The sequence below is a fragment of the Callospermophilus lateralis genome, unplaced genomic scaffold, assembly GCF_048772815.1.
Source record: "Callospermophilus lateralis isolate mCalLat2 unplaced genomic scaffold, mCalLat2.hap1 Scaffold_43, whole genome shotgun sequence".
NCBI lineage: Eukaryota > Metazoa > Chordata > Mammalia > Rodentia > Sciuridae > Callospermophilus > Callospermophilus lateralis.
This window is the reverse complement of record NW_027514380.1, coordinates 2,663,254-2,690,647: the sequence shown is the minus strand read 5'-3', so window position 1 is coordinate 2,690,647 and position 27,394 is coordinate 2,663,254. Positions and strand designations below refer to the sequence as shown.

The 27,394-nt window shown below is 36.5% G+C and overlaps 1 protein-coding gene and 1 pseudogene across 1 annotated transcript in view; one reads left to right on the top strand and one right to left on the bottom strand.

The window, feature by feature from the left end:
• The window catches only part of LOC143389051 (A disintegrin and metalloproteinase with thrombospondin motifs 5-like), a 34,573-nt gene extending 10,499 nt beyond the window's left edge, over positions 1–24,074 (top strand). The window contains exons 4-8 of the mRNA XM_076842380.1: positions 2,290–2,422; positions 13,837–14,004; positions 21,605–21,888; positions 23,317–23,500; positions 23,872–24,074. Coding sequence (XP_076698495.1) covers positions 2,290–2,422; positions 13,837–14,004; positions 21,605–21,888; positions 23,317–23,500; positions 23,872–24,074 — 972 coding nt within the window. The remainder of the gene's footprint in view (positions 1–2,289; positions 2,423–13,836; positions 14,005–21,604; positions 21,889–23,316; positions 23,501–23,871) is intronic.
• Positions 24,075–26,850: 2,776 nt separating this feature from the next.
• The window catches only part of LOC143389023 (leucine-rich repeat protein SHOC-2-like), a 28,576-nt pseudogene continuing 28,032 nt past the window's right edge, over positions 26,851–27,394 (bottom strand).

Genomic DNA, 27,394 nt, shown 5'->3' with positions numbered 1-27,394 from the left:
TATGGAAATATAATAGTGTGACTATGTAGTCAAGGGATTTAATCAGGGTGGTTGAAAAAATAACAAGTGCTTCTGTTCATAATTTTGTCACATACACACATTTCCATGGCAAAAGGCCAGATGCATTTATTGCAATTCAGAGATGACAAAGAGAGCTGATGGCCCTTAATGAGCAATTGATTAGCAGTAAACAGAGAGATATTAAGATTCTAGTTGAAATGCCATTCAGAACAGGAAGGCCATTTCCTTTAGTTGTGGCTCTTTACCCAACCTTATTAGTGAAGAAGGAGTAAGAAGGGAAAATTTATTTCTTGCATTTTATTAGTTGATGATTATGAAGCCTAAATTATGAAGAAAAGTATAAATCTTCATACAAAAACTTACAGTCATGCAGAAATAACCTACAAGTATCTAGTAGCTCTCTTAAATGATGACCTGAGATTTGGTCCTAGAACTACTAAAATGATTGGGGAGGCTGAGGATTTTTTTAAAAAATCTATTTTGCTGTATTATTATCTCAAAGACTGATTATTATGCAAAAGCATATTCCAATTTCAATTTTAAAAACTACTAATTTGTTCTCAGCAGCTGTAATTTGGGATCCCATGGGATGACATATGAGGATACACAGAAAACTCTGGAGGGTGTTGTGGGTTTGGTGCCTTGATTCACCAAAGCCACTTGGCTGAGATTGCCAATGTCTGCTGCTAAGCTAATATAGTGGCCACAGTGTAATCCATCACAGCTGTGAACTCACAATGTACAGATACAATAATGACTTGAAAACACACTAAAGGGAATAAAATAGGATGTATCTTCACTTTGGTTGAATTTTTAGGCAGCCAAATTGGGAAGAATTAGAAGATTATGTTGGCCTGGGTAGGTGGCACTTGTTGCATGATAATAACAGCCATCTGTGTTGCTCATGGGTAGGGAGGTCCTACTAACAGGCAGCATAGAAAAGGTGTGTGAAAGTCACGTTGAGTCTGACCCTATGTCACCAATAAACTCAATTAACCAAAAATCGACTGAGTTCCTAGTTATGGCAATTAGGAGAAAGCAAAAATGACCGATATATTGAAATAGTACTTTTTACTCAACTTTGCATATTAATAAACATTTTAAAAAATACTTTCCTTGCAGTTATTAACATATGGCTTACTAGAAATACTATCTTATTTTAGGGGATATAAATGTACACACTATTCTTTAAATTTTATTGAAAATAATAGGTAATAATAGGCAATTTAATGTCTGTTAATTTTTTGAGTAACATTTAAAGAAAAAGCTTATGTTTACAAATCTTTTACACAAAAATTATGGCTGAGCCAGGCACAGTGATACGCTGCTATAATCACAGTGGCTCAGGAGACTAAGGAGGATCACAAGTTCATAGCCAGCCTCAATAACTTAGAAAGACCCTAAACAATTAAGCAAGACCCTGACTTAAAATTTTAAAAAAGGAAAGAATTTAACAACACCCTGTCTTAAAATAAAAAAATAAAAAGGGCTGGAGATGTAGCTCAGTGGTAAAGTGCCCTTGGGTTCAATACCCAAATCTTCATATTTTTCAATATCTTCTTGAGGTTCCTTTCAGCCAAACTATTAGTGAAGTGTGATATCATTTCCCCTTTTGAATCTCTTAAAAGCTATTTAATATCTCACAAAAAAAAAATCCACATACCCATATCCATCCCATACGTGTAAATAATACACCTGCATTGTACATATTTTCTGAGAATTGGTCAGGTTGAGATACATTTAAATGCTATAAGTGAGAGTGCATATATTTCTGAAGAAGAAACCCATGCATGGAATTACAACTCAGTTTGGAATTTCCCTTTCAAGTTACTGAAAAATTTATCTTGTCATGAATGTGTGGATGTAGTTTTCCCCTATGACAGAAAGAAAAGGACAGTCTTCTGATAAATTTAGCATGTTTGGGGGGCAGAATATTAGGGCTTTCCTATGGACAAAGGTATGGAAAAGCCATTGTTGACATATCATATGTGCATTATGACTTTTTAAACTACAGCTGTGATTGTAATGGACAAGGTACAATCCTAAGACATGTTTTTTAAATGTACTTGAGTGCCTTTATCCTTCTGGGCTTCTGGTCCCAAAGTAGCTCAGAAGAGTGAGTTTGTCTTTGGAACCTTTCCAAGAGCTGAGCAGGTGATACCATAAACATATCCCAGCCTTGCCATTTGGGGTGAGCAAGTGGCTGGACATGGTGGCTCTCTCTGGATGTAAATTGATTGTAATGATTTCTTTCTTTCTCCTGGGCAGGATTTATGTGGGCATCATTCATGTGACACCCTGGGAATGGCAGACGTGGGGACCATATGTTCTCCGGAGCGCAGCTGCGCTGTGATTGAAGATGACGGCCTCCATGCAGCTTTCACCGTGGCTCACAAAATTGGTATGCAGTGCCTTTTCTCCTCCCTCGCCAAGTCAAACACTTGTAGCAGCTGCAACAGGAACCGAAATATTTGGCAATTAATTCCAGATTTCTTCTGGTTCAGATGTACCCATTGGGGATTAAATTTGTTTATATTTGCACTTCTAGGGTTAACTAATATGTGAGAAGGAAGACAAAGTCAGCAACACGGTATATGTTCTCTTCTGACAGTGTCACTTAAACATTATAGAGAAACTTGCTACTGCTACTATCTTCTTCCTGTCCTTTTAAGCTTTGCTAAGTGACTCCTAGATGAAATGTGTCACAGTCGCCTATGGAATGCGGAGATGTCCCTTTTGGAAGTCATTCAGCACAGAACTGACTCATCCAGGGCTAATCAGTTTGCACAGAGATTTAACATGTTTTGGCTCTATTGTGAGTGAGAATAGCAGACTCCCATCAAAGGTAACCAGTAGCTTGTGGAAGATATTCCTGTGTCCTTCTTAATAGCATAGACAAGGGAAACCAAACTCAACAGGGTTTGCTTTAAGATGTCACTTCCCCAATTTGTTTGTTTTAAGAAACATCCAAACCCTACAACTCTAAATTTAGGACTCAGTTAACTGTTAAAATATATATGTGCCATAAGGAATACGTGCTTTCTAATCATTGACCTACACTACTATATGTTTGTGAAATTGGCTTAATACTTTGGACTAGGTGTTTGAATTAGACACTCTGGGTTCACTTCTTGCTAAAGTACCTTCTACCTAGATCACATGGGTCCAATTATTTTAACTTTCTCAAAGCTTTAATTTTTATATGTGAAATAATATGAGATAATAATGTCCATTTCATGGAATTATTTCATGGATATTTATATCCACATGTACTTCTCTTGTGCCTTTTAGTTAAGAATTCATTTATTTTCTTAATTTATGTATCACCTTTTAGCATCATTGTTTTGGTGGGACAAAATATGGTTTGATCATTATTGTAGCTTTAATTTTTTTCTGTGTTTTTTAAAACAGATTTAGTTTCTTTAAAGCTAAAACCATAAATTTTAAATGGAAATTAAAACTTCTATTTCACAATCTTGGCAGGCAGAGAATATCTAGCTGTTATATTTCTTTGAGGAGTCAAAGTAACCTCTAAGTAAAGGTATAATCTCATAAGTCCCAATATTATAGCACTTAAATAGAATTAAGTAGTTATGTTTCACCTCTTATGGAATAATCATGACAGTAATGTTTCTAGCACTCCTGACACTCTTATGATCTCAACTACAACAACAAAACACAAACATAAAGCTTTGATATAAATAACTGTACAACAATATCACGGATGAGTGTTCAATCCACATTCCTTGAGCATCCTTGGCCTCAGGAGCCAGATCTGAATTGGAGTGCCAAGTGCTGTCTGAATGTTCTCCGTGTAATGAAAGTGATTTGGGCATGTTGCACTGGAGGAGCTCATAGGCCTGATGGTGATTTTAAAACATAAGCCATTTGATCTTCAGGGTAAGGGGCTTGTCTTCACTTGTCTCTCACTTATGCCTATGAAACTAACTAATAACAACACATTCGGATATAGACCATTAATCAGTATTTATTCCATTATCGATGTATGTACATGAGTAAGCAGGAGAATGTAGCAAGGGAGCTGCTCAAGGCAACACCCAGATTCTGTAATGGGAATGAAGAAGAATTCATTCAAGTCTTCCAAAGGATTGTAATTAAATGGAGGAGAATTTAAAAGTACACCATTGTTAATCACCACTATACAAAGTGAGAGAAGTCCCATATGAAAGCATCTAAATCCCTCAACAGCCTGATGTGTCTCAGCAGGATAGAGAAATGATAGGGAATGGGCAGCCACGCTGGGTTTTGGTGTCATCCACCTACAGGACCCAGAGCTGCAGATCCTGCACTTCACTGGAGAGATCAGGCATTCCAGGGAAGGACTGTTTCTTCTCTCTTCTGCTCTCTGTAGTGATCTGCTTTCCCAAGATGGCAGCATCTGGGAGGTCTTCTGTAGGAGAAATGCCCTGGCTGTCAACGCAGCTTCTTCAGGACTGCTTTGACTCCAAAGCCAGTTAGGCTGGAATGAGGAGCCTGGCAGTGTCACCTTCTCCAGTCTTCCTGAATTCCTCAGCCAGTGCCTTGGTTACACCAGCATGCGCACAGTCTGAGTGGTAGAAAGAAAGTCAGATATGATAAGAATAAATGTTATATTAAAACTATATACACATATGCAATGAGAACCTATCTTAATGACACAGGATTATTGGACATAGTTATAGAAAAATGTAGACTTTCATATGCAAAATCAAACCTCAATCTTTGATGTATGATCACATCCTTTGGTCCCCTTTAACTTCTTGGTTGGATCACCTTTGTTTACCTCTTTAAAACTCTCTGTAAATCATTCTCCAATCAAATAGTGCCTGCTTAATTTCCCTTTTTGGATTATGAATGCCCTAATTTGAGACATAAAATGTCTAGAAATATGGATTTAATTTCCTTTTCATAAAAAAATCTGGCTTTCATTTGCTTTATTTTCTAATTGCTTTATATTTAATTTTGCTTTTTGCCTAAGTATTATGAACATATGTTATAAAGTATCAGCCATAAAATTTTTAGAAAATACACAAAATATACCTAAACTTCTGTGTATTATTAAGAGTATTATCCCTACAGTTCCTGGATCTTAATAATACAGCTCACTGATCTGTTTCCAGTGCTTTTATTTTTGGATCTTTGCTTCAAGTCTTCAGCACAACTTAAACTCACCGTGCCCTGGATTCAAATTCTGCTGTATTCTTTCCATGGGATTTCCCTTCTTTCCTTTTATTACATGTTTGTTGCTTTCCAGATTTAGAAGCTGTGTAGATGGGCTATGTATAGTGACAAAAATGACATTTGGAAACCTCAGTTTCCCAGTGTTTTGAATATACGTAAGCCTCATTCCAAACTGTGCAGTTTGCTTCATGCAAACAGATAGTATAAATGTGTGTTACAGAACTCAAAACACAAGCTGGGAGAAGATTTTCAGGCTCTTCCCATAATTTTTCTACTGTCTTTTTTCTATAAGCAGTAAAATGATATGTCTGATTAAGAATAACACTTCCATTAACTGGCTTAAAAGTTCTCATGGGAGAGTCCAACTGCTTCCTCTTTTTCTACATAGTGGTTTCAAATTTAAGATCAGATTTATTTTTTGCATGAATAAGTGAATCTAAATTTCCTTTTTTTATTCTTCCCTCTCTACAAGGAAAAAAAATTACCTTGAGACTCATAAGATAGAGGAAAAAATGAAATTTTTGTAAATTGCTTAAAGTTAGAATGCCATGGATGGAATAAACAATTGTGAAAAGATTTCGTGTACTACATATTAATTGGATTATTTTTTTACTGCTAATTCTTTTTTTTAAAGAGAGAGAGAATTTTTTAATATTTATTTTTTAGTTTTTAGTGGACACAACATCTTTATTTTATTTTTATGTGGTGCTGAGGATCAAACCCAGTGCCCCGCACATGCCAGGTGAGCGCACTACCACTTGAGCCATTGAGCCACATCCTCATCCCCTTTGCTAATTGTTTTTTTGGGGGGGAGGGGCTAGATATCTTGTTCCTAAAACTAGTATTTCCCTCTTTCTTGGTTTATATATTCACAAGCTTTTAAAATAGCTTTCTGAGGAAAAAAAGTACCTGGGAAATAAAATTTGAAGGTCTAAAAATATTCTTATTCATAATTGATTTATAAAATGGTTGTATACAGAATTTTCTCTTTCAATTCTTTTTTTTATTTTTTTATTTTTATTTTTTTATTGGTTGTTCAAAATATTACAAAGCTCTTGACATATCATATTTCATACATTAGATTCAAGTGGATTATGAACTCCCATTTTTACCCCAAATACAGATTGGAGAATCACATCAGTTACACATCCACATTTTTACATAATGCCCTATTAGTAACTGTTGTATTCTGCTACCTTTCCTATCCTCTACTATTCTCCCTCCCCTCCCCTCCCCTCCCATCTTCTCTCTCTACCCCATCTACTGTAATTCATTTCCCTCCTTGTTTATTTTCCCCTTCCCCTCACAACCTCTTATATGTAATTTTGTATAACATTGAGGGTCTCCCTCCATTTCCATGCAATTTCCCTTTTCTCTCCCTTTCCCTCCCACCTCATGTCTCTGATTAATGTTAATCTTTTCTTCCTACTCTTTCTCCCTGCTCTGTTCTTAGTTGCTCTCATTATATCAAAGAAGACATTTAGTATTTGTTTTTTAGGGATTGGCTAGCTTCTCTAAGCATAATCTGTTCTAGTGCCATCCATTTCCCTGCAAATTCCATGATTTTGTCATGTTTTAGTGCTGCGTAATACTCCATGGTGTATAAATGCCACATTTTTTTTTTATCCATTCATCTATTGAAGGGCATCTGGATTGGTTCCACAGTCTAGCAATTGTGAATTGTGCTGCTACGAACATCGATGTGCAGTATCTCTGTAGTACGCTCTTTTAAGGTCTTCAGGGAATAGTCCAAGAAGAGCAATGGCTGGGTCAAATGGGGCAATGGCTGGGTCAAAAAAAAAATGACAAGAAAGCAGCTGAATTTTGGAGGTGCATAATCTACCAAGACCAGGCTTCTGGAAAATAACTATTGAGTAGTAGGTTATTGCCCGGGGCGGGACGAATAACTTGTGTACGTTGATGCAGCAGAAATGGAAGCCATTTATTGTAGGATCTGAGCGATATTTATACATTTTACACAGCTTATCTAATTAGCATAAAATAGATACAGCAGTCAACCAATAAGGAATCTCCACACTTAATAGCTTGCTTTTGTTACTTCACAAACCACTCCCTCTGGCATTTTGCCAGGCGCCATCCAGACTTGTTTACAGACTCTAACATTTCTCTGGCAAAATAACAGGTGCCAATCTGAATTGTTTACAGACCTTAACAGGTTATTGGCACTGGCAGTAATACATAAATTGCCTTAACTTCTTAGAATATTTCAAAACGTTACTTCCAACCATCAAAAACACAGTCTCCATCCATGCGCCTTGCGTGGAGGTAGGAATGTGTTTACAGCCATTTTACAATCCAAATGTGAACTGCAGAAAGTTTTCAAGTTGATATAAGTTTACAATTTGAATTTATATTTTTAACTTGTCAAACTTTTATTATAGACTTGTAATAATAAAGATTTCACGTGCTGCACACACATGGTTGTTAAAAACAATAGTTTTATTGATGTCAAGCCAGCTTCTAATACACTAGGGAGAACAATCTGATTTTATTTAGATTAATGAAATCCATAATTTGCAAACATGCCACAGGTTTGCTTCATAGTATTAATTATAAAATGTGTTAAGTGAATCTCTGCACCATGAAAGACTCCAATGTGCTTCCTAAGATAAAGCCAGGCAATTTTAAAAAGTCAAGAGCAAATATTCAGTGAAGACTTGGGAAATAGCCGAGACACAACAGCATGGTTGCCTGTGTTTTGCTGCGGTTAGAGGGTGTTCTCTGGTTGTGCTGATCAGCCTGTGACTACTCCCATCGATGATTAGATTAAACAAGGCCATGTTTTGAAAAGCTGTGGAAGCCCTTGACACACCATAGACCAAAGCTAAGTGCACAGCATCAGATGTCCAAACTGGCTGTGAGATGTGAGGTGAGAAGGAAGCTGGGATTTAACTTGCTATTTAACCCCAAAACCCATCACTTTAATCAATGTGAACGGAACATTTTTTTTTTTTCTATCCAGCTTGGAGCAGTGCCACACTGTCTTTTTTGGCCTCAGATGAAAGGTAGGAATAGGTCTTTGCTATATGTCTAACAGTATTGAGTGATTTAGTGCTTGTTAAGTTTTTAAAACATCAAATCCCGATTCGTGTTTCTCTAGGGGAGGCCTCTTGATTTTCTGCTGCATGTGTGGAAATCAAGTTGAAGTTGGCAGAAAATGGAAAATTGCACTTACTGTGTAATTGGTTTCTCCTCTAGTAACTAGGAATATTTCTCTTCCCCTCCCAAATCAAGGTGTTTAGCAATATTAAAATCACCAAAGACTAGCATATACCCACAGTGAGAGCACAATGATCAATGAGGACAGTAAAGTCAGCTGGTCCCTTGGTATATATCAAGCACCTGTTCTAAACAGTTTACATCTTTTATGCTACTTAATCTTTACAAAATGCTCGGGGAAGTAGTTACATTTCACTCAAGTGAGGAAGAAACTGACACACAGAGAATTTTCTAAAGCTAAGCCTAAGAACTATTACTGCTAGGGTAAGATTCAAACTCAACTCCCCTGGCTCCAGAGCCCCAAATTTTTATACTATCCTAAAATGAATGTTTTTTTAAATAGTATTTAGTTTAAAGGAAATAATCTCAAATTTAATTCAAAAGGACATTGACACAGTTAGGTATATAGTGGAGGGGATTATTTTCTTCCAACCAAATTGTGTAACTGATATCATGTTTACCTTTTATATTTAATTTTTCAAATGGTCATTTGAGAATTTCATCACTTCTATATAAGGATCTGTGTTTAAACAGGGATCATCCAATTGTTAGAGCTCATGGATGCTTTCTTCAGTTCTAGATTCCGATCCTGTTTGAACTATTGACTCACATTTTAATCCCTGGCTAAACCTTCTTGTACCTCCATAATCCCAGCTGGAAAATTAGGTAAAATAAAAACATGACCTCCTTAAGAAACAGATGCTTCATCTGAGCACTTCTTTCCCAAGTAAACACATTACAGAGCTTCTGGTAACTTTTTATAGGATGTGGTGCTGTGTCCCCTTGACCATTGGTCAGTTTAGGGTCAGGAGACAGGAGTTTGAAATTTAGTTTAATTCGCAGACCAACGTTCAGAAAAACAAGCAGTTTCCTTCCTGAGGTTAATAGTGTAAGTCAGCCATAACTGTACAGCAATAACTGAGTTGACTAGGAAGCCTGCCTACCAGTTTCCCTTAATGTGTCCTGACTCCTCCGCTTGTTATCACTGATTTTCCAACAGTGAATTCATTGATTAAAGAGACTCAATGTTCTTTAAATCTCTCTTGGGAATTCAAAGATGAAATTTATTTAACAAAACATAACCTATGTACCAATTTAAAAAGAAGATTGTCACACTGGAAGAATATTCAAATGACCAATTGTTTGCTATTTCTGCAAGAACAATATAACTGAGAATTGTTACTAGGGGCTTTGCTTTGACATAATGCATCATTAAACTAATTTCATTAGTATAATTCAGGAGAAAAAAAAACTCTTTCTTGATCTTATTTTGTGGGGTGGGTACTTATTAGCATGGCTTTTGTATGTATTAAGAAGAGATGGATATTTCCTAACAAATTATACCTTGACTTTTGCTGGTGACTTCAAACATCAAAATTTATTTTGAACTGTGGGAACACCTCACATTTTCCCCCAACACGTCTCTTGAGTCTCTCAGAAAATACTCATGGATTAGATAGTTGCATGATTCTGGAAATTTCACTCTGGCTTCGATCTGTCACCCGCTCCACAATTTATTTTGAGACTATTATCAAGTGAATACACTATATTAGACTGTTTAGCCTTTCATTACCTCAGAATTTCAGGTGAGAAGTTTACAATTACATCAAAAATAAGGATTCTCTATAAAAGATAGCATTGTAAACAGAATTGCCCAAGCAAATTTCTTTTCGGTGTTTTGCATGTCTGCTAGTTACAAATGGCTGTAAATACAAATACTGTTTCTTCCCCCAAACAAGACTTTGTGATATTTAGCTGAAGCCCCAACAGTGAATGGCTGCCCCTAAGTCTGCCTCCACCTTTTCTCTCACTAGTTTTCACTCCCTGTTTTACTGAAGGAGCTTTCTCAAAGATCTTTTTTAGCTCCCAATTTTCCCCACTCTTCTGTTCCTACTTTGTGACTCTGGAGAAGGAAATAACTTCATCTCTTCAAGGGCATGAATTGCCTTTCTTTGTGTTTCTTGATTCCATTCCTATGTCCCTTCCACCAACCTTGCTGCTGTGTATTTCTCTAAAAGCTCATTGTGAAATACAACGTAATGAAAACAACAAACTCCTTTAGTGTTGTAAACGCTTTCTCCAACACTTCTTCAGATGCTCCAGGAGCTGTTTCAGCTTCTGGGCATGAATGTCTAAGTCTGATCTGTGGGTGATGCTGCTGAGGCCTGCCTGTTTCAGAAATCCTTCATCTCCAGTCCACACCATTCATTCTGAACATTCCCGTAAATGATTTATGAGCAAATTTCTCCCTGAAAAGGTAGATGTCTGAGAAGCTTAAGTCCATCCTGGATGATAAGTCTAAATTTTGATTCACCTTTGCAACTGTTTGAAATACACAGTTGTCAGCTGTGATGTTATATTTTAATTTCCTAGAGTCCAGATTTCCTGTGTTAGTAAGCATCAGGGTCATAGTGTGAGCTCTCATGTAAGCTTCCTTTTAAAGTATCTTCATGCTGGTATATGACCTTGTCATTTCAGGGTTCAAGGATATTGGAAAATTTAAGACTGACATTAGACATCTTAGCAAAACTGATTGAGCACTCATATTTTTAAAACTCTACTCCTTTTGCTGTTCACATCCTTTAGTATGTGTGTCACATCTTTCCTGAAGAGCATCCAAGCATTCCTCACATTGATCTTCCTTTTCAATTTCCATCCAGCTCCTGAGGGGAAGTCACATGGTCTCTCACTGTGACCTGGTTCCAGCCACTCTGGAACTCACTGCCTGTTTCAGGGGTGCTCACAGGTTCATCCCATTGCCTGTAACTCTCCCTGCTCTAGAGAGAGTCTGCTTCTCCCAGCCAGCTCATGGGCTTACCCCTTGGAGAGCAGAAGGCTCATTTGCTCTTTCAATTAAACCCCAGGCAGTCCAATCCATTTCTGCCTGACTCTGGGGATCTTAGAAAATTCACATCTCTTTTCAGCTTTAGAGGAGGTGGAGCTAAGATTTGTTCATGATCAGCATGGCAATCTTCTGTGGTACAATTAATTAGATGTAACTTCAGTGGCAATTGAGGTACTGGGAATTGAAATGGAGAAAACTATATTATATGCATTCATGAATATGACAGAATGAACTCCATTCTTATGTATAACTATGATGCATTAAAAATTAATAAATAAAAAGATTCCATGGATTAACTAGTAAATTTGAGTAGCAAAAAGAAAATATCACAATATGATGCCACATAGCATGTCAAATGATCCATTAAATTATGCCATCTTAAAAGTAAGATGCCTTGCTGAAATAGTTAAAATGTTTTACATTTATATGCCTTGCCCCTCTATATGAAAGAAAAAACAAGGTACTTTCCCAGCCCCTCAAAGTGAATTTGATGTTGGCCATACAGCCTGTATTTTAAATCAGAAATCTAAAATCTAGCCTCCAAATGAAGTGAAAATCCCTTGATACAGTAATAAAACTGCATATGGAAAGTGCTATTTATATCAATTTGAAGGAAAAGGCTGTTACTCCATTTAATGCATATGAATATCTTATGAAATAGAATGCAAAAATCACATTTTTCAAAATAGAAAATCTGGATTCAAATATATATCATATTACAGAGGTTACTTTGGGCCACTTTTCCTTTTTTCTCTTATGTACCAGATCAAAAACTTAAATATAAAATTTTTCCACACAACTCCCACAGTGCAAGCTGATAAGGCTTCTACCTTGAAAAAGTTCAGGATCTGTGCAATGGATTCTCAGTGAGTGTTTGTTTAACAAAATGACTTCCAGTAATTTTAAGGAAGATTCTGTTTTTCCGTGGTCTGTGATCCTAAAAATCTTAACACACTACTCAAAAATTAGAAGGTCCCTCCTAATCTGCCTTTGCACGTTATCCAGGACATACTTTATAATGTCTGATGCACATTCATGCTTCTGTCCAAACAAACTGAGCATAACAGTGGGAGCGTTTTCCAGAGAGAACTTGCTAGCCTCATAAATACTGTTGAAGTCAATTACCAAATAAATAGCATAAATATGTGGTGACTTGGAAGGTCACCGAGCCCTAGTCACTTAATTTCAGCCACAACAGCAGTCAGCTGCTCAGTGAACAATTTTATTATGAGGTGTCAGTGATTTAACAAGTTGGCCAAAAGTAGTCGGAATGCAACATGAAAGATTTCCTCTCTGTTGAATTTGACTGTGTATGCTGGACTCCTGATAGAATGGCCCAAGTTTCTGTACTTGGCACTCAGGAACCAAAGGAAAATGAAGGAATCAATTTGCTCTATTATATTCTGCATGCTTTTCAGTGGATTTTATATGATTCTACAAAGCTTTGCTAAAAACACTGATAGGGTAATTTGTTGTCTACTTTTTAGAGTTTCTGCAAACTTCTCGAACTGCTTACCTGAGTTTTTTTAAAGTAGCCTTTTAGATATATTGGGGAATGTCAATTTATCCTTAAACTGCTTGAAAATTGGTATTATGTAATAAAAAGCAATTTACTCAGATTATAGGAATGTGGTGATGTACTGTGTGTAATGGTATCTGACTAACAGAATGGCAATAGTGTGGGCTGGGATACAGAGAGCCTGGTTGGGAGATTTAAGAACAAGTACCACCTGGCTGATCAATCACATCCCAGTATCTATTTGCTTTGCAGTCTCGAACACTCCATCAAGGGCATCTTGATCTTTCCAACATTTCTTTATGGAGATGAATATACTTTCAAAATAAGCTATTTATTTGTGAGACTAGTAATCAGTCACAGCTCCCTAAATAACAAAAAGAAATGAAGACATAAAGTAAGCTTACATTTGCATGGAACCTAAAAGCTACTCATTTTCCCTCTCTGTCTTTGCCTCTCTAGTACATCTCACATAAATACTTAAGTACTTGACCAAGAAAATAAATCTCTGACATTCAAGAACCCTCTATCAAGTGTTTGCAACTTGCATGGCATTAAGTTAAATGCAAAGGTTTCAACAGAGAATTGGGGACAGATGCACTTTGATCTCATGGGGCTTAGGGTTGATCAGAGAAGGCAGAAAATTGGACAATCAAAATAATATGTGGTGAGGGTTATGACATAATCCCACAGTTGCCTCGCAAATTCTAGATTCTAAATAAGGCTTTGTTTCTATGTGTCTTTGAGCATATGTGAGCCAGATGAATTATGGGACTATCCATTCTCAAATTTTTCAGTTTTCTTCCAAATGTTCACCCCAACTAATGGTTCCACTAACTATACGCAGCTTTTATTTCTCTAGAGTGCAGTCTTTGGGTGAGAAAGAAATTAAAATGAACTCATTTATAATTGGGGAACAAAAAAATCAAGTGTCAGCATATTTGTCAGGAAAAAATAGAAATGCAAAACCACTCGTCATTGGCACTTCCTTTATTCGCTCCCACATTTGTGCCTTCTCTGTTCTCTCCCTTAGGACATCTACTTGGCCTCTCCCATGACGATTCCAAATTCTGTGAAGAGAACTTTGGTTCCACAGAAGATAAACGCTTAATGTCTTCCATCCTAACCAGCATTGATGCATCCAAGCCCTGGTCCAAATGTACCTCAGCCACCATCACAGAATTCCTGGATGACGGCCATGGTATGTATCCTTCAGGACAACAGAGGCTCAATGGAAGAAAGCTGGGATTCTTAGGCACTTTACTTTATTGCTTTCCCATAATGTTCATTTTGGTTGTTTAAACAGTGTCAAAATAGGAGCAAGGAAATTGATTGTCTGTTGGTGTGTAATGCCAGCATCCCTGGTGGCTTTATAGCTATGGTATTTTTGCTTTTGAATTGTAAAGTTCAAAAGAGAAACCGTGTGGGAGACCACACAGAATGCCTAGCGGGTGCCCTGAAAGCCTGGCTTTTATTCCCTCTCTCACCACTGGCTTCCTGTGAGAACTTTGGCAGACATCTTGGTTTGCCTGCTATTAATACAACTCTCAGAATTATTTGTTACATGCCTATTACAGGGGTGTGGTTTAGGTGTAGGTGACAGTTCTACCGGATTTTCTTCATGGCAACATAAAACCCGCAAAGGAAGCTTTCGCTCTAGATTTTCATTGACTGGAAGAATTTGATTTCATTCTGACAGCAGATTCCCCTGAAAGCAGAATAAAAACTGCAAAACAGAAACAGAAAAGAAATCTAAATGATGGGAAAGCACTTTAAGAACTTCAAAGAAAGTCTTTGACTTTATCCTTTAGAGACAGTTCAAGAACATAGTACACTTTATTAAATCTTTAAGACTAGGATTAGAGCTGTAAATTTTATAGAAATAGAGGAAGTTATAATTTTTAGAAATAATAAATCCTAGCCCCGAAGTAATCTCTGAAACAAGCTGTTGCAAATTTTCTCACATCCTTTATTACTTAAAAATAATAGGAAATTAGGAGGGTGGACATATGAGCATCGAGGAGAGATCTTCAGATATCATATAATTCACTTCACATCATCTACTAAAAAGAACATATTCTTCATTTTTGCTCTTTTAAAATTCATCTTTTTCTAAAATTGGTGCTTAAATCAAATACCATAATAATTTTTCATTAAGTTACCTTATGGTGTATGGTTCAGCATCTGTGATGATGGCCTTTCCCAAATCCACAAAGTTTATAACTTATTATATTTGTAATTTCTTAAGAGTGTTAGGCATCTTGAACTTTGGCCACACAGTGTCAAAATGAGGATAATAAAAGTCATTTCAGACAGAAAGAACTTCAGCCACACAGTTCTTTGATATTATGTAGCCAGAATTTGCTCATTTATTCCTTCTTGTTACATCATTGATGAACTCTAAAGCCTTTTGCTACTTGCTGCTGTTTACATTATCTATCCCTAAAACTAACCTGAGTCCAGCTTGGTGTAATATTCCTCTCAATACAAAATAAATGTTGTTTGTTAGTGAAAGGTCAGCCTGATAACTGAAAAACTTCAGAATAGACTAGAAAGCAATATATTAGGCTTTTCCTTTAGACTAATAATAAAATGAGCATTTATGTTTTATTCATTAACAATGATGGTTAGATGATGATAAAGTCCTAAAATAAATGTTTACCTAATTCTTTTATCTACATATATCAAGTCAATATCTGATAAAGTCTGTCTTCAGTGGAACCTTAACACTTCACCCCTAATATTACTTTTGCTGTTTTATTTTTTCCTGAGAATGAAATAACATTAATATCTAATTTCAAAATCACACTTTGTACATTCCAAAAGATTGAGCTAAACCTTGACTCATTAAATGAATGGATTTAGTTGCTAAGGTAGCAAATACTTATGGCTAAAATGGGACCATTTTTTTTTTCCTGAACAACTATTAGGTCAACTAATTACAATGCTGTGCAGAATTTTGTTCCTTAATGCCATAATTTTGGAATGATTTGTGTATTTCATATTCTGAAAATCATGATCTTATTTTCTGTGCAGTAAATAGGCTTTCAGCACTGTCTTCAACTTTTAACATTATTTCTGTATTTAAAGAAGTTTATACTCTGAATTTTAACAGTTGTACAACAAATTTACATTTTTTTAATCTCTGTTTCTGTTCAAAAAGAATCATGATAGAAAACAAAAACATAATTTTAGTAGACATAGATCTTTTTCAATTGCACTGATTAAAATTTCTGAATTTTCCAGATGTATATTAAATAAACATATTTAGTTATTAGAATTCTTTGAACAGAAAATTCTCAGTTTATGTATTGACTTTTTTCATCAAATTTAGATTCTCTTATTTTTGAATACATTGGTTTGGTTAGGCAGTGTTTTATTCTAGCCAAAACAAAGAATTCTATTTTATGAATCACATATAATGATTAAAGTAATTTCAGAACAATGAAATATAAAAGAGAGTAGTGTGGAAGAGTGGCAAAGCTAAATTATGTCTCATTTCTTCTAAAAATAGCATACACAGAATTGAAGCACGTACACTATAGTACTGTTATTTAATTGTGAATTCAAATTAGCTTAATTAACTTTTTAATTGGGACCCTCCAAACTGACTTAAATCATTTGAAGTGCAAAACCAGCCACAGGAATTAGGAAACTCAATTTCTAGATGATTGAGGTTCTGACATTTGAACTAAGGAACCTAGGAGCAAACCAAGGAGAATGTTGAAGCTCAAGAAAGGAAGAAAAATGAACATATATTTTGTCTAGGGATCAAAAGATTTTAGGATCCTTGTCACAAAACCTTTCACTTTACTCCTAGAGAGCTATGCAGGCTTCCAGTCAGATGCCTGTTATTAATATTTTACACTTTTACTATTTTTCTGCTCTAATTTTCTAGGACATTAACAATGTTAAGCAATAAAATAGTTGTAGGGGATGGGGAAGACTTCAGATAGGTAAACTGAGGGCAAGAAGTGGCATTGTTTAACAATAAAGATGAAACAAAAACAGTGAAATATAGCCCCAAACCATAAAATGTCCAGTGGTCTGATCCCATTTTACAAATGGTCAAAAGTGCTATCACATTAGTATTATCCCTAAAGTTACCTCTATATTTTGGCATGATGCAATAAATTCAGAAAAAGAATGATTTTTCAGTTATTGAGGAAGGCTAAATGGTAAAACTAGTATAAAGACTGAAAAGCAATTGTTATTTTTTTAAGTAAGTATTCTCAGTTATACAAAATGTGTGTAATTGTGTCTGTGTGTGTTTATATGTGTGTTGCTGAGGATTGAACCAAGGACCTCATATATGTGAGGTTAAAACTTTATCACTGAGCCACATCTCCAGACCCAAAATGTACATAATTTTTGATGGTATCTTAGTATCTAAAGATTACTTTATCTGGAACATCCATCCTATATAATATCTTATCCTTCCCTTCCCACCTCCAAAAGAGCTGGAGACATAAGAAACTAAATTCGAAGACTTGATTTATTTTAAAATTATTAGCTATAAGTGGCTGGACATTTGTAGCACTCAACCACTGCCAAACTTAAATTCATTAGCACTGAGTGTTTCCTGATTTAGATCCAACAAGAAATATGCAGCAATTAATTTATGGTTGAGAAGCCAATGTGCACACTCAAAAGTAGCTGTGTCTGGAGATTTGTAATTCAGAAAGGAGTAGCCATGTCCCCTGGGACTCCTCTATGCCTGGCCAAGAGACTTGCAGAAGTCCTGAGTGTTTATACCCATTAGTTCTAGGCAAGCTGGCTGGGAGTGTGCTCTTCTAAAATAAAGGTAAGCACTGCCAGAGAAATTGTGCAGTGAAAGAAGGTTATCGAATTTCCTCTCTCCAATACTTAATAACCTTGAGGCCAAAAAAGATAGCTGTGTTTGCTGTATCTCTGAGTCCACAGTGCCGGATGATGCGAAAGGCCACCACCCAGGTAGGGACAGTTCAAGATCACCCACAACAAAGGCTGCTAAGAAGAATCTGCAGACATACTTAAAATATTAACATGTAGCCTATTTCAAAAGCAAAGTTTACAGTCCCTCACTGAACATTGAACTTTAGTTAGAAAAAATGGTTTTGGAAAACCAGATCTCTGAATCCTTTGCCAATTTTACAGCTTATCTGATTATATAATTTAGCATAAGAGCTCAACATTCAGTTTTTAAGGTGGTATTAGTAAAATTCAAAGTCACTATGGTTGTATCTTGATTTTCACAATAAATGTTCTTTTAAAGGAAATGCAAATAAGACATCTAAGGCAATGGTGACCTATATTTTTCAAAAGCTTTGCTTCCCCTTTTAGGATGGGGAGTTTTCAATCTTATTTCCTTGCCATTTCATCTGCTGAGTGTGCACCTTATGCCTCTAACAGTTTCTCAAACAGACTTTAGAGTTACTTTAGGTCAGTGCCCTTTGTTCTTTTCTCAATGCCCTTGTTCTATTATCTGCCTCTATCTCCCAAATGACTCATCGAATAGCAGGCAAATGCACCCATTTCTCTTTTAATGTCAGACATTTCAGTTAAGACCCAAAAGAAGAAGCACAAAGGCAGAGAGATGAAGTAGGAAGCAACGAGACAGCATATGAAGTCCTGTTGGGCCTCTTTGGATGCTTCAGTGGGGACAATGATTTCTTCTATGCCATGGCTATTTGGGGGTCAATTCTGAATTTTATGCCTGAGTATTGAAAGGATGGAAAGATTGAAATAACTGAAGTGCTAGAATTACAGAAGGAAAATGAAAATATAAAGAACAGCAACGTTCATCTGATAATTTCCATGAAACATTTATATGAAAGATGAATAGTGCTAGAAGTTAGGTATGTAAAACCAGAGATCACCTGGAGGAAAGGACTATCTTCCACCCCATTGGTGGACCTCAGTGGCCAGATGGAAACAACCACATTCTTTCTGTGTCTATCAAGGTACAACCATAGTGACTTTGAATTTTACTAATACCACCTTAAAAACTGAATGTTGAGCTCTTATGCTAAATTATATAAACAGATAAGCTGTAAAATTGGCAAAGGATTCAGAGATCTGGTTTTCCAAAAACATTTTTTGTTCCCTGGAGTGGGTCTGCCATTTAGTAGAGATGTCCATACTATTTTATTGCAGAAGGACACACATCAACTTTTAAAAAGGACATCTATAGACTGTATGACTCAGAGTATGCAGAAATAGTACAGTAACATATTCTAAGACTGAGAACATGATGGTAATAAGTTAGTTATGTCGATCACTTGATAAAAAGAAATCATTTTATTTTTAAAGGTTATCTCCACACAACCTCTAAGGAAAAAAAAAGAACTGATATACCTATTTCTTAATAGCAAAGCAAATATGTTCTTGGTTTTCAAATTTTATAATTTCTGTCATGAAGAGAACCCACATCTTGAAATCTCCTTGTTGTTGGCTGATTTCAAATAGTTTTCCCTCTATCCGTCTCTTCACTCATCGTAAGCTGATGAGATAGAGTCTCTGTCAGTGACTTTGCAACCATAGTGAGTTTGCGACTCATTTTGCCTCCAGATAAGTAAAGTAGACCCATGCCACATGCATTCACACCTGGTAAAGACTTCCCAGATAATATTTAGTTACCCAGTCCAAAGACCTGTGATTTTGAGTAAAATTTTTTAAAAGTTTCTTAAGACAGCACTTTTCAGGAATTGAAAAGCATTCTTGCTGATTCAGATTTATTGACAGTCTTCTAACATCAGCAGTCTGCTAAGCCATTCTGGTTTCCACAGCATGCTTTTTCCATCTAGCAATGAAGATAACGATCTCCACAGAGTTCTGAAGTGCCTCATCTTGGTCCTGTAAACAGAGCTTAGTGAGGTTTTCCTGTCATTCTTTCCTATTGACTTGATGTGGATGTTTTCCTTTCAGCTTGATGTTTTTCCCACACATTCTCTTTGGCAGGCCTCTTACTTTTAATGCTTTTTCTGGGTTCCCTTCAGAAGCTTTACCTCTTCAAACACCCTGGCTCAGAAGTTAAATGGGAACTTCGCTCTTTATTCATTTTCATATAATGCCTCCATCACAGATGGACAAATTCTAAGGTATTCACTTTGAAGAAACCTGAGTGTCACTGTAAAAACATTTGCAGAACACTTAAGAGGGGTTATTCTCAATAAAAAATAAGGATTTGAATTTGTTGAATCAAAAGAATAATACATCTAAAAGGTTGGCAGATACGTTGGACAGAGAACTGTCTATCTTCGTTTCCTATTTTTCTGGTCTACCTTTGTATCTTCGTTTGCCAATTTTACCTTTAGACTGTTAAAGTGAGGAGAGACACATTTCTTTATAGTGAATTATGGAGAAGTTAACTGCCTTGGCCAACAGCACTCACCTTGTTAGTGTTTCACCAGCCTTAGAGGGTAGACCAGGTGTTTGTCCCATTAGCCTAGCTGCCCTTCAGCAGCAACATTAGACAGCCCTCCCCATGCTTGCAGAAGACGAAGTGGCATGCAATGAGGAGGGCAGATTCTAGACATAAGACCCTAATTTAAGCTTTGTGGCATGTGGTAAATTATCTGCCTCTTATGGTATGCCTCAGTTCTCTTGTCTATAAAGTGAGCAAAATAAATGAAACTGCCTCATACGGTTCTTGTGAGGATTAAATAAGTTATTACATGTAGATAATGTGTGGAACAAATGTTTGTTATTGTTTTTATTAGCTTTATCATCAGTGTATAAATCTAAAATTAAGTAAACAAAAATATAGAAATAGATGGGCAATATGCATGCATATGTGACAAAAGAAGATAAATAGAGTAAAGCTCACTTGGCAGGGATTCTCAGGGAAGCATTTTCAGGGGAGAAAGCCCTGTGTCACCTGTGGATCTGCTTCATCTGTGTCCCACCTTTTGTAGACCTCTCATCTCACCCCTGTTTGCCTGTGGCCACCCTGATCCTTAATATTTGCAGTAAGACACTAATTTGGTTTTGACAGATATACTCCAAACACCCAACAGATACCTGTTCTCAAAAGAATAGATACCAAGGAAAGAAAAAGAAGAGTCAGAAGGCTGGCCTAGTCCTAAATTGTCAAAAATTGTTTCTTTTCTTCTCTCATCACTCCTTTATTCTATGAATCTTGAAAGAATTTCACTCAAATTTCATCAGTGTGAAAGGAACACTACTTTTTTAGTCTATCTCTTTCATTTTATTGGGAGAACTTAAGGGGTAGATGTGGGTCATTTTTTTCCCATATTCTTGATACTAAGTATGCTTTCTAGAACATTCTAGATACTAAGCAAATGCTTGTTCAGTGAGTGCTATAATAAATGAGGTACGAACTTGACTGTTATGGAACTAGTGGAAAGGAGACATGGGATAAACACATAGGGATAAGGTAAGTGAGAAGTAGATATGGGATGTAAATAGAATGCCAAGGGTGAATTCTGTTTCTCCAAGTTGAAGAGGATTTATTGTTGCTATTAAGTATGCTATCAGATTTCCTCAAGGTCCCTCCTAATTTTCTCTTGTTTTGGTGTTTCAGCATAATGGATATTTTCAAACTATTTCAAATAATTTTGTGTACTTATATGCTGCCAGCCACACCTACATTACAGGCATTCCGTTACAAGCATCACCCACAAAGGGTGATAGAGGGCACTGCTGAGTCCCACCCTTGCCGCTTGCAGAGTCCCTTTTCCATGGAGATTGTGGGTGCACAGTGCTTCGGCCTTATCTGGAGCCTTTAATTGTTAGATCTCCCCTTTTAGCGATGTGAAACCTAAACTTATTACGGAGATCAATTTCCGTTGTTCTTTTAGGTAACTGTTTGCTAGACATACCACTCAAGCAAATCCAGGGCCCTGAGGAACTCCCAGGAGAGACCTACGATGCCACCCAGCAGTGCAACCTGACATTCGGCCCCGAGTACTCAGTGTGTCCTGGCATGGACTTCTGTGCCCGCCTGTGGTGTGCCGTGGTGCGCCAGGGCCAGATGGTGTGTCTGACCAAGAAGCTGCTGGCTGTGGAAGGGACACCCTGTGGGAAGGGGAGAATCTGCCTGCAGGGCAAGTGTGTGGACAAAACCAAGAAAAAATACTACTCAGTAAATGGCCACCCAAATCCCTGAGACCTCGCATGGGATGTGTGTGGGTACTGTCATGGAGGGCTTCTTAGTTAAAAGATTCTTCCTTTCTGATCTATATAAGTTTCAATTTTTTCCGTCAGTAATCAAACACTGGAGAATATCTGACATTAGGTATTTCTTTAGGAATTATAGCCTTTCACATGTAAATAAATGACCAAGAATCTGTCTAATTGAGACCCCAAGTAGGGCCCCAGAACTCATCTTTTGGAAGCTCACTTTTAAACTCCTCTTGCTAAGATTCCAGATACATTTATTTAAATTTAGTAAGTAAATAGTAGCAGAGTCAATGCCATGGTCCTTATACGTATTTGGCAAGCTCCAAATGGTCATTTTGCTTCCGTTGATAGCAAGTTCATCTAACTTTAGGGATTGCAGTAACCTCTGGCTGCTCTGGGGAAATAGGTTTGCACTAAATGCACAGTCCCAGCTTCAGGTCACAAATTGCCTCCTTAATCTTCAAGGCCAGATCATGCTGAGTGTTCTCTCTCACTTGGAAGATTTTGCCACGTCCCAGAAGAATGCTGCTTTGTATTTATCACCTGTGTTTCTACAGGCTGTCACATAGAAAACATTTGTAGAATGGGTTCCTAGTCTTTAATGCTGTCAGATACCCCAACACAGGCAGCCAGAGGTAGTTCTGCACACATTCCCTGGACAAAATTGTGGGAAATATGTTTCCTTTCTGAATCTTTCAGCTTCATCCCACAATGTTTCCAGGGGACTAGACCTAGGTTGTCAGTACAGAGCTCTTCCTTCCCTATGGGGTACATGCATGTAGGGTGCAGGTGTCCTTCACTTTCTGTCACAACTAATTAGGAATCATCCAAGCCATTGAAATACATTTATGTATGGATCAGAGTCTGTCACAGACAGAATACATGATATCATCAGAAGGACCCTAGAGCTTCAGGGCTAAAGACGGAGAAAGACAGGGACTTGCAATCACAATTGAACAATGCCGGGCCTCCTGCAAAGCTATCAACATTGTACACTTTATCAAAGACCTGAGATCAGCGTGTACAGAAAGAGAACATGGTCCAGTGGTTACCGACAGAGTTGTACAATATCAGAAAGCATAATTTAAAATGTCTCATAGAAAACAGAAGACGTTCTTTGTGGTATCTTAGTATTTAGTAGGATGCATTAGATCCTCTGGCACTGGCCGTAAAGGCTGGGAAAGATGAATTGCTTGGAATTGGAAATGTGTTGCAATTCCAGAGCACGATCATGTTCAATCTGATGAAAATGTAACTGTCATGAGGTTTCCACTGTCTCATTATATGCAAGTGATTTCTAAAGGTACCTTTTGAATGTTTTCCTTCTGAGTTAAAAAAAAAAGAAAGAGAAGAAAAGAAAAGAAAGAAAAGCTTCTCTTTTTTATTCCAGACATCAAGCCATGGCAACTGGGGGTCCTGGAGACCCTGGGGCCAGTTGTCTCGCTCATGTGGGGGAGGAGTAGAGTTTGCCTATCGCCACTGCAATAATCCTGCGCCCAGAAACAGTGGCCGCTACTGCACAGGGAAGAGAGCCATCTACCGCTCCTGCAGTGTGATGCCCTGCCCACCCAATGGTATGTTACTCTGCGTCAGTAACTACCCTGTGCCACAAGTGTTTGAACTCTAAGAGAAATAAATAGGAGAAGCTAGGGAAATAACATTTATATTAGGCTGCACAGTTCCACTAGTATGCAAATCAATAACAAATATGTGAGTGATTTTAAATTATTTTTATAAACAAATTGGTGTATTCAGGGAACTGGAAGATAATGATCCTGCAGACAGAAGTGGAAGACAATGATATAAAATCTTTCAGCGTGGATGCATAAAGAAGCTCTGTGATAAAGTTAGCATCATCTCCTTAAAATTAATTATTCAAATGCACAAGATTATATGTAAGGCTCAGAACAGGTCAAGTGTTAAAGTAACATGTTTTGTTTCCTAGGTAAATCTTTTCATCATGCGCAATGTGAGGCCAAAAAAGGCTATCAGTCTGATGCAAAAGGAGTCAAAACATTCGTAGAATGGGTTCCCAAATATGCAGGCGTCCTTCCAGCAGACGTGTGCAAACTGACCTGCAGAGCCAAGGGCACTGGCTACTATGTAGTCTTTTCTCCAAAGGTAACTAACTACACACTGGCTGTGTAGATGCAGGAGGTGTGCTTAGTGCAAATTATTTGGTAGAATGAAGGCTGCAGGTGCCAAATGTAAATAGTCATTATTTTGGGGGTGGTTTGAATTTTGGAGATTTTTATTTTCACCTCTATAATTTTTATATTTTCAAACTTTATACAATGAATAAAAATTATTTTTCAACAGAATAAGTAAATGTTTTAAAAGCTATTTTTGAAAATTATAAATCACTGTCAGGGCAAACAAAGTGTGACCTTAACTTCAAACTAGTCTTGAAAACAACTAGTATTTCTTAGGCACATTTGCAAAGTATTTCAGATACTGTAGATCGAAGCAAAATAAGACACCATCTTTAATTTTAAGAAACCTACAGGGAAGATTGAAAATCAAACACACACTGACCATTAAATATAACTTACGATACAAAGGAAAACATAATGTATATAAGATCTGAGCAATTTCATGAGATTAACTGGAGTAAACAAAACTATTCCTCTGAAGAATGAGATACGTTTGAGTTAAAATTCATTTTTTACTTACTTTTTATTTACTTTTTTTCTTTCACTTTTTGGGATGCAGCAAAGGCTTTCTTTATGGTAGGTCAGTGAAGAAAGAGCCCCACACCAGCTCTTGACTTGAAATTAAGATCAAGAATAAGACTCCATTTTATGTACAAATTTTTCTGTTGTTTTGGTAAATGATAATTATAGAGATTATGGAGGATAATAGATTGACTGAAAGCATTTAAATAAAAATCCTCTTGTGATCAAATGCTCCTATTTTTCTTCCAAGAATTCCCATAAAGATGAACAAATATTTCAGTTTTATTTCCATAAGAAATACCTTCTATCCTCAAGCTGGCATTGGAATCTCAGCATACAGATTTCTGCTTTTTCTTTACATTGCCACTATATTTGTAAAGCCAAGTCCAGATTAACTGACCTCCCCATCACCATGTGGCTCTAACACACATTCTCATGATCCTCACCATGGGACTTTTGGTATCAACAGACTGTTGGGAAGTGTAAGACAGTGCATGCGAGTTTAAATGCAAAATGATTGTCTTCCTGGCCAAGGTTATAAGGGGACCCTCCACCTGCAGCACCCACATGATGGGTGTGTTTTAGGCCATAACCATCAGCCTCAAGGGCTCCTAGTTGGCCTTCCTCAAATTACAAACCACAAAGATCATCCTGTGGCTAATTGTTTTCTTAATGATCCTCATCATGTCCACCTTTACAAACACACTTTTTTATCCTGTGGCCAGACAAAATAAAATTTAGCCTGGTTTTTGATTTCTCACTGACCACTGTTCTTTCCTGCTCATGAGATACAAGCACTGGAGCCTCTTCCTTGCACTGATGATATTCAGTGATCTCTAGTTTTGATACTGTATGGTTCTTTCAAGCAGATACATAATAATTCTCTTTCATAGACTTAAACAAAAATCATGTTTCCACAAAGCTCCAGATTTTCTCCATGAAGCTCCCCAGAAAAAAGATCCACTCACACCATTCTGCTGCTCATCATGTGCTTTGATATCCAGTATTGTGACATTCTGGAAAAGTCAAAACATTAAAAATGTTAAACATTGCCAAGAAATAAGAGGGAGCAGAAGATGCTAAAGGAAGACATCATTGTGAAAATCGACACTGTTCTTTTTCAGTGCTTTAAAAACTGTAAAATTATTGTTTTAATAAATAATTAAACTATTTATTTCCATTAATAATTATGTATTACCATCACTATTGGCAAAATATTTTGATTTTTTGATTACATAAAATATTTCTCAGTAATGTACAAAGAAAAAAGTAGTGAAAACTCTGAATAAGGGAAGGCATATGTAACAAATTAACATTTGGTGCATTTTTCACCTCCGGCACTTTCTTTTTTAAAAAAGAGAGAGAGAAAGAGAGAGAATTTTTTAATATTTTTTTTTTAGTTTTTGGTGGACACAACATCTTTATTTTTTATTTTTATGAGATGCTGAGGATTGAACCTAGTGCCCTGCACATGCCAGGTGAGCACGCTACCACCTGAGCTACATCCCCAGCTCCACCTCTGGCACTTTCTATCATCTAATGTTTTCATGAGTATTCATGAAGTCTGTAAATTATTTAATATCTCCCCCTTCTTTATGCATGAAATAAAAATCTGGGATTTAAAAAGTACTAACTTCACACAAAGGAGGGCTATTTGATATCACTATTTCTGCTTTACTGCTACAGATTAACAATGAGCAACATTGAGATCAACAGTTTTACAATTCTCTGACCATCTCATATACTAAGCAGCAGAGACTAAACATAATTTCTTCAATGGAGTTTGTGTACATGCACATGAGTCCTATTGCTCTTTCAGGACTGTAAACAATGTATAAAAAATTAAATCTCAAATTGCAAAAGAAGTTAAAGAAATATTCTACCTGATATGACAATTAGTAATAGAAAAATGTATTAATAATTCACAAAAATAGTTTACCCATTATTTTTTCCTAAGAGAAATATATATAACTATTCTGTCACTTGAATTTAATAAATTTATAATTTTTTGGCAATTTTTTAAGGAAACTGACACATCAGAATGCAAAACAGAAAAAAAATGAATCAATTTCAGCAAAGAAAAATTATAAAAGACTTATAAAGATCTAAATTCCTCTATTTTCAGAAACACATAATGAATCTTTATAAATCTGCCATGTATATCAATATCTACATAAATATATACAGATATAGATGTGGCACATTAATGGCAAATGATTTGAAAAATGTATGGGATCATCAGAGCTTTATCAGACCATGGCATGATATGTACCCTGCATTTTAAAGAACTGAATGATGAAAGAAGGTCCCCTAGCAACAATCTGAGGTGGAAAGTGACTGAGTGGACAGTTCCAAAAATTCATGATTGTAAGCTTGCTGCAGAGAGCCAGCTCAAAAGGAAGGCGATGTAGGTTAGGGTTTTCATTCAAATACAGTTCTTCAAGGTTTTCCAGTGTACCTGTTTTATTTTTTTAAGTGAATAATTTTTTTAAAATAATTAGTTACTATACAAAGGTGCAAGTAGGAATTAATACATAATACATATTTCCCACTCTTCTCTCCATTTTAAAACTCTTAGAACCATCAATCTCAAACTTCACTACATATATAACTTATATGGGGAGATTTTCTAAAACCCTGATGACCAGGTCACCCTCCACAACCATTTATTCAGAACCTCCTATCTTATGCTGGTTTTTAAGTTTAGTTTTTTGAAAATGCTCCAACTCTAGAGATCTTTTTGATAGAGTTTGGCATTCATGTGTGTGTCAGTATGTGTGTGTGTGTTTGATA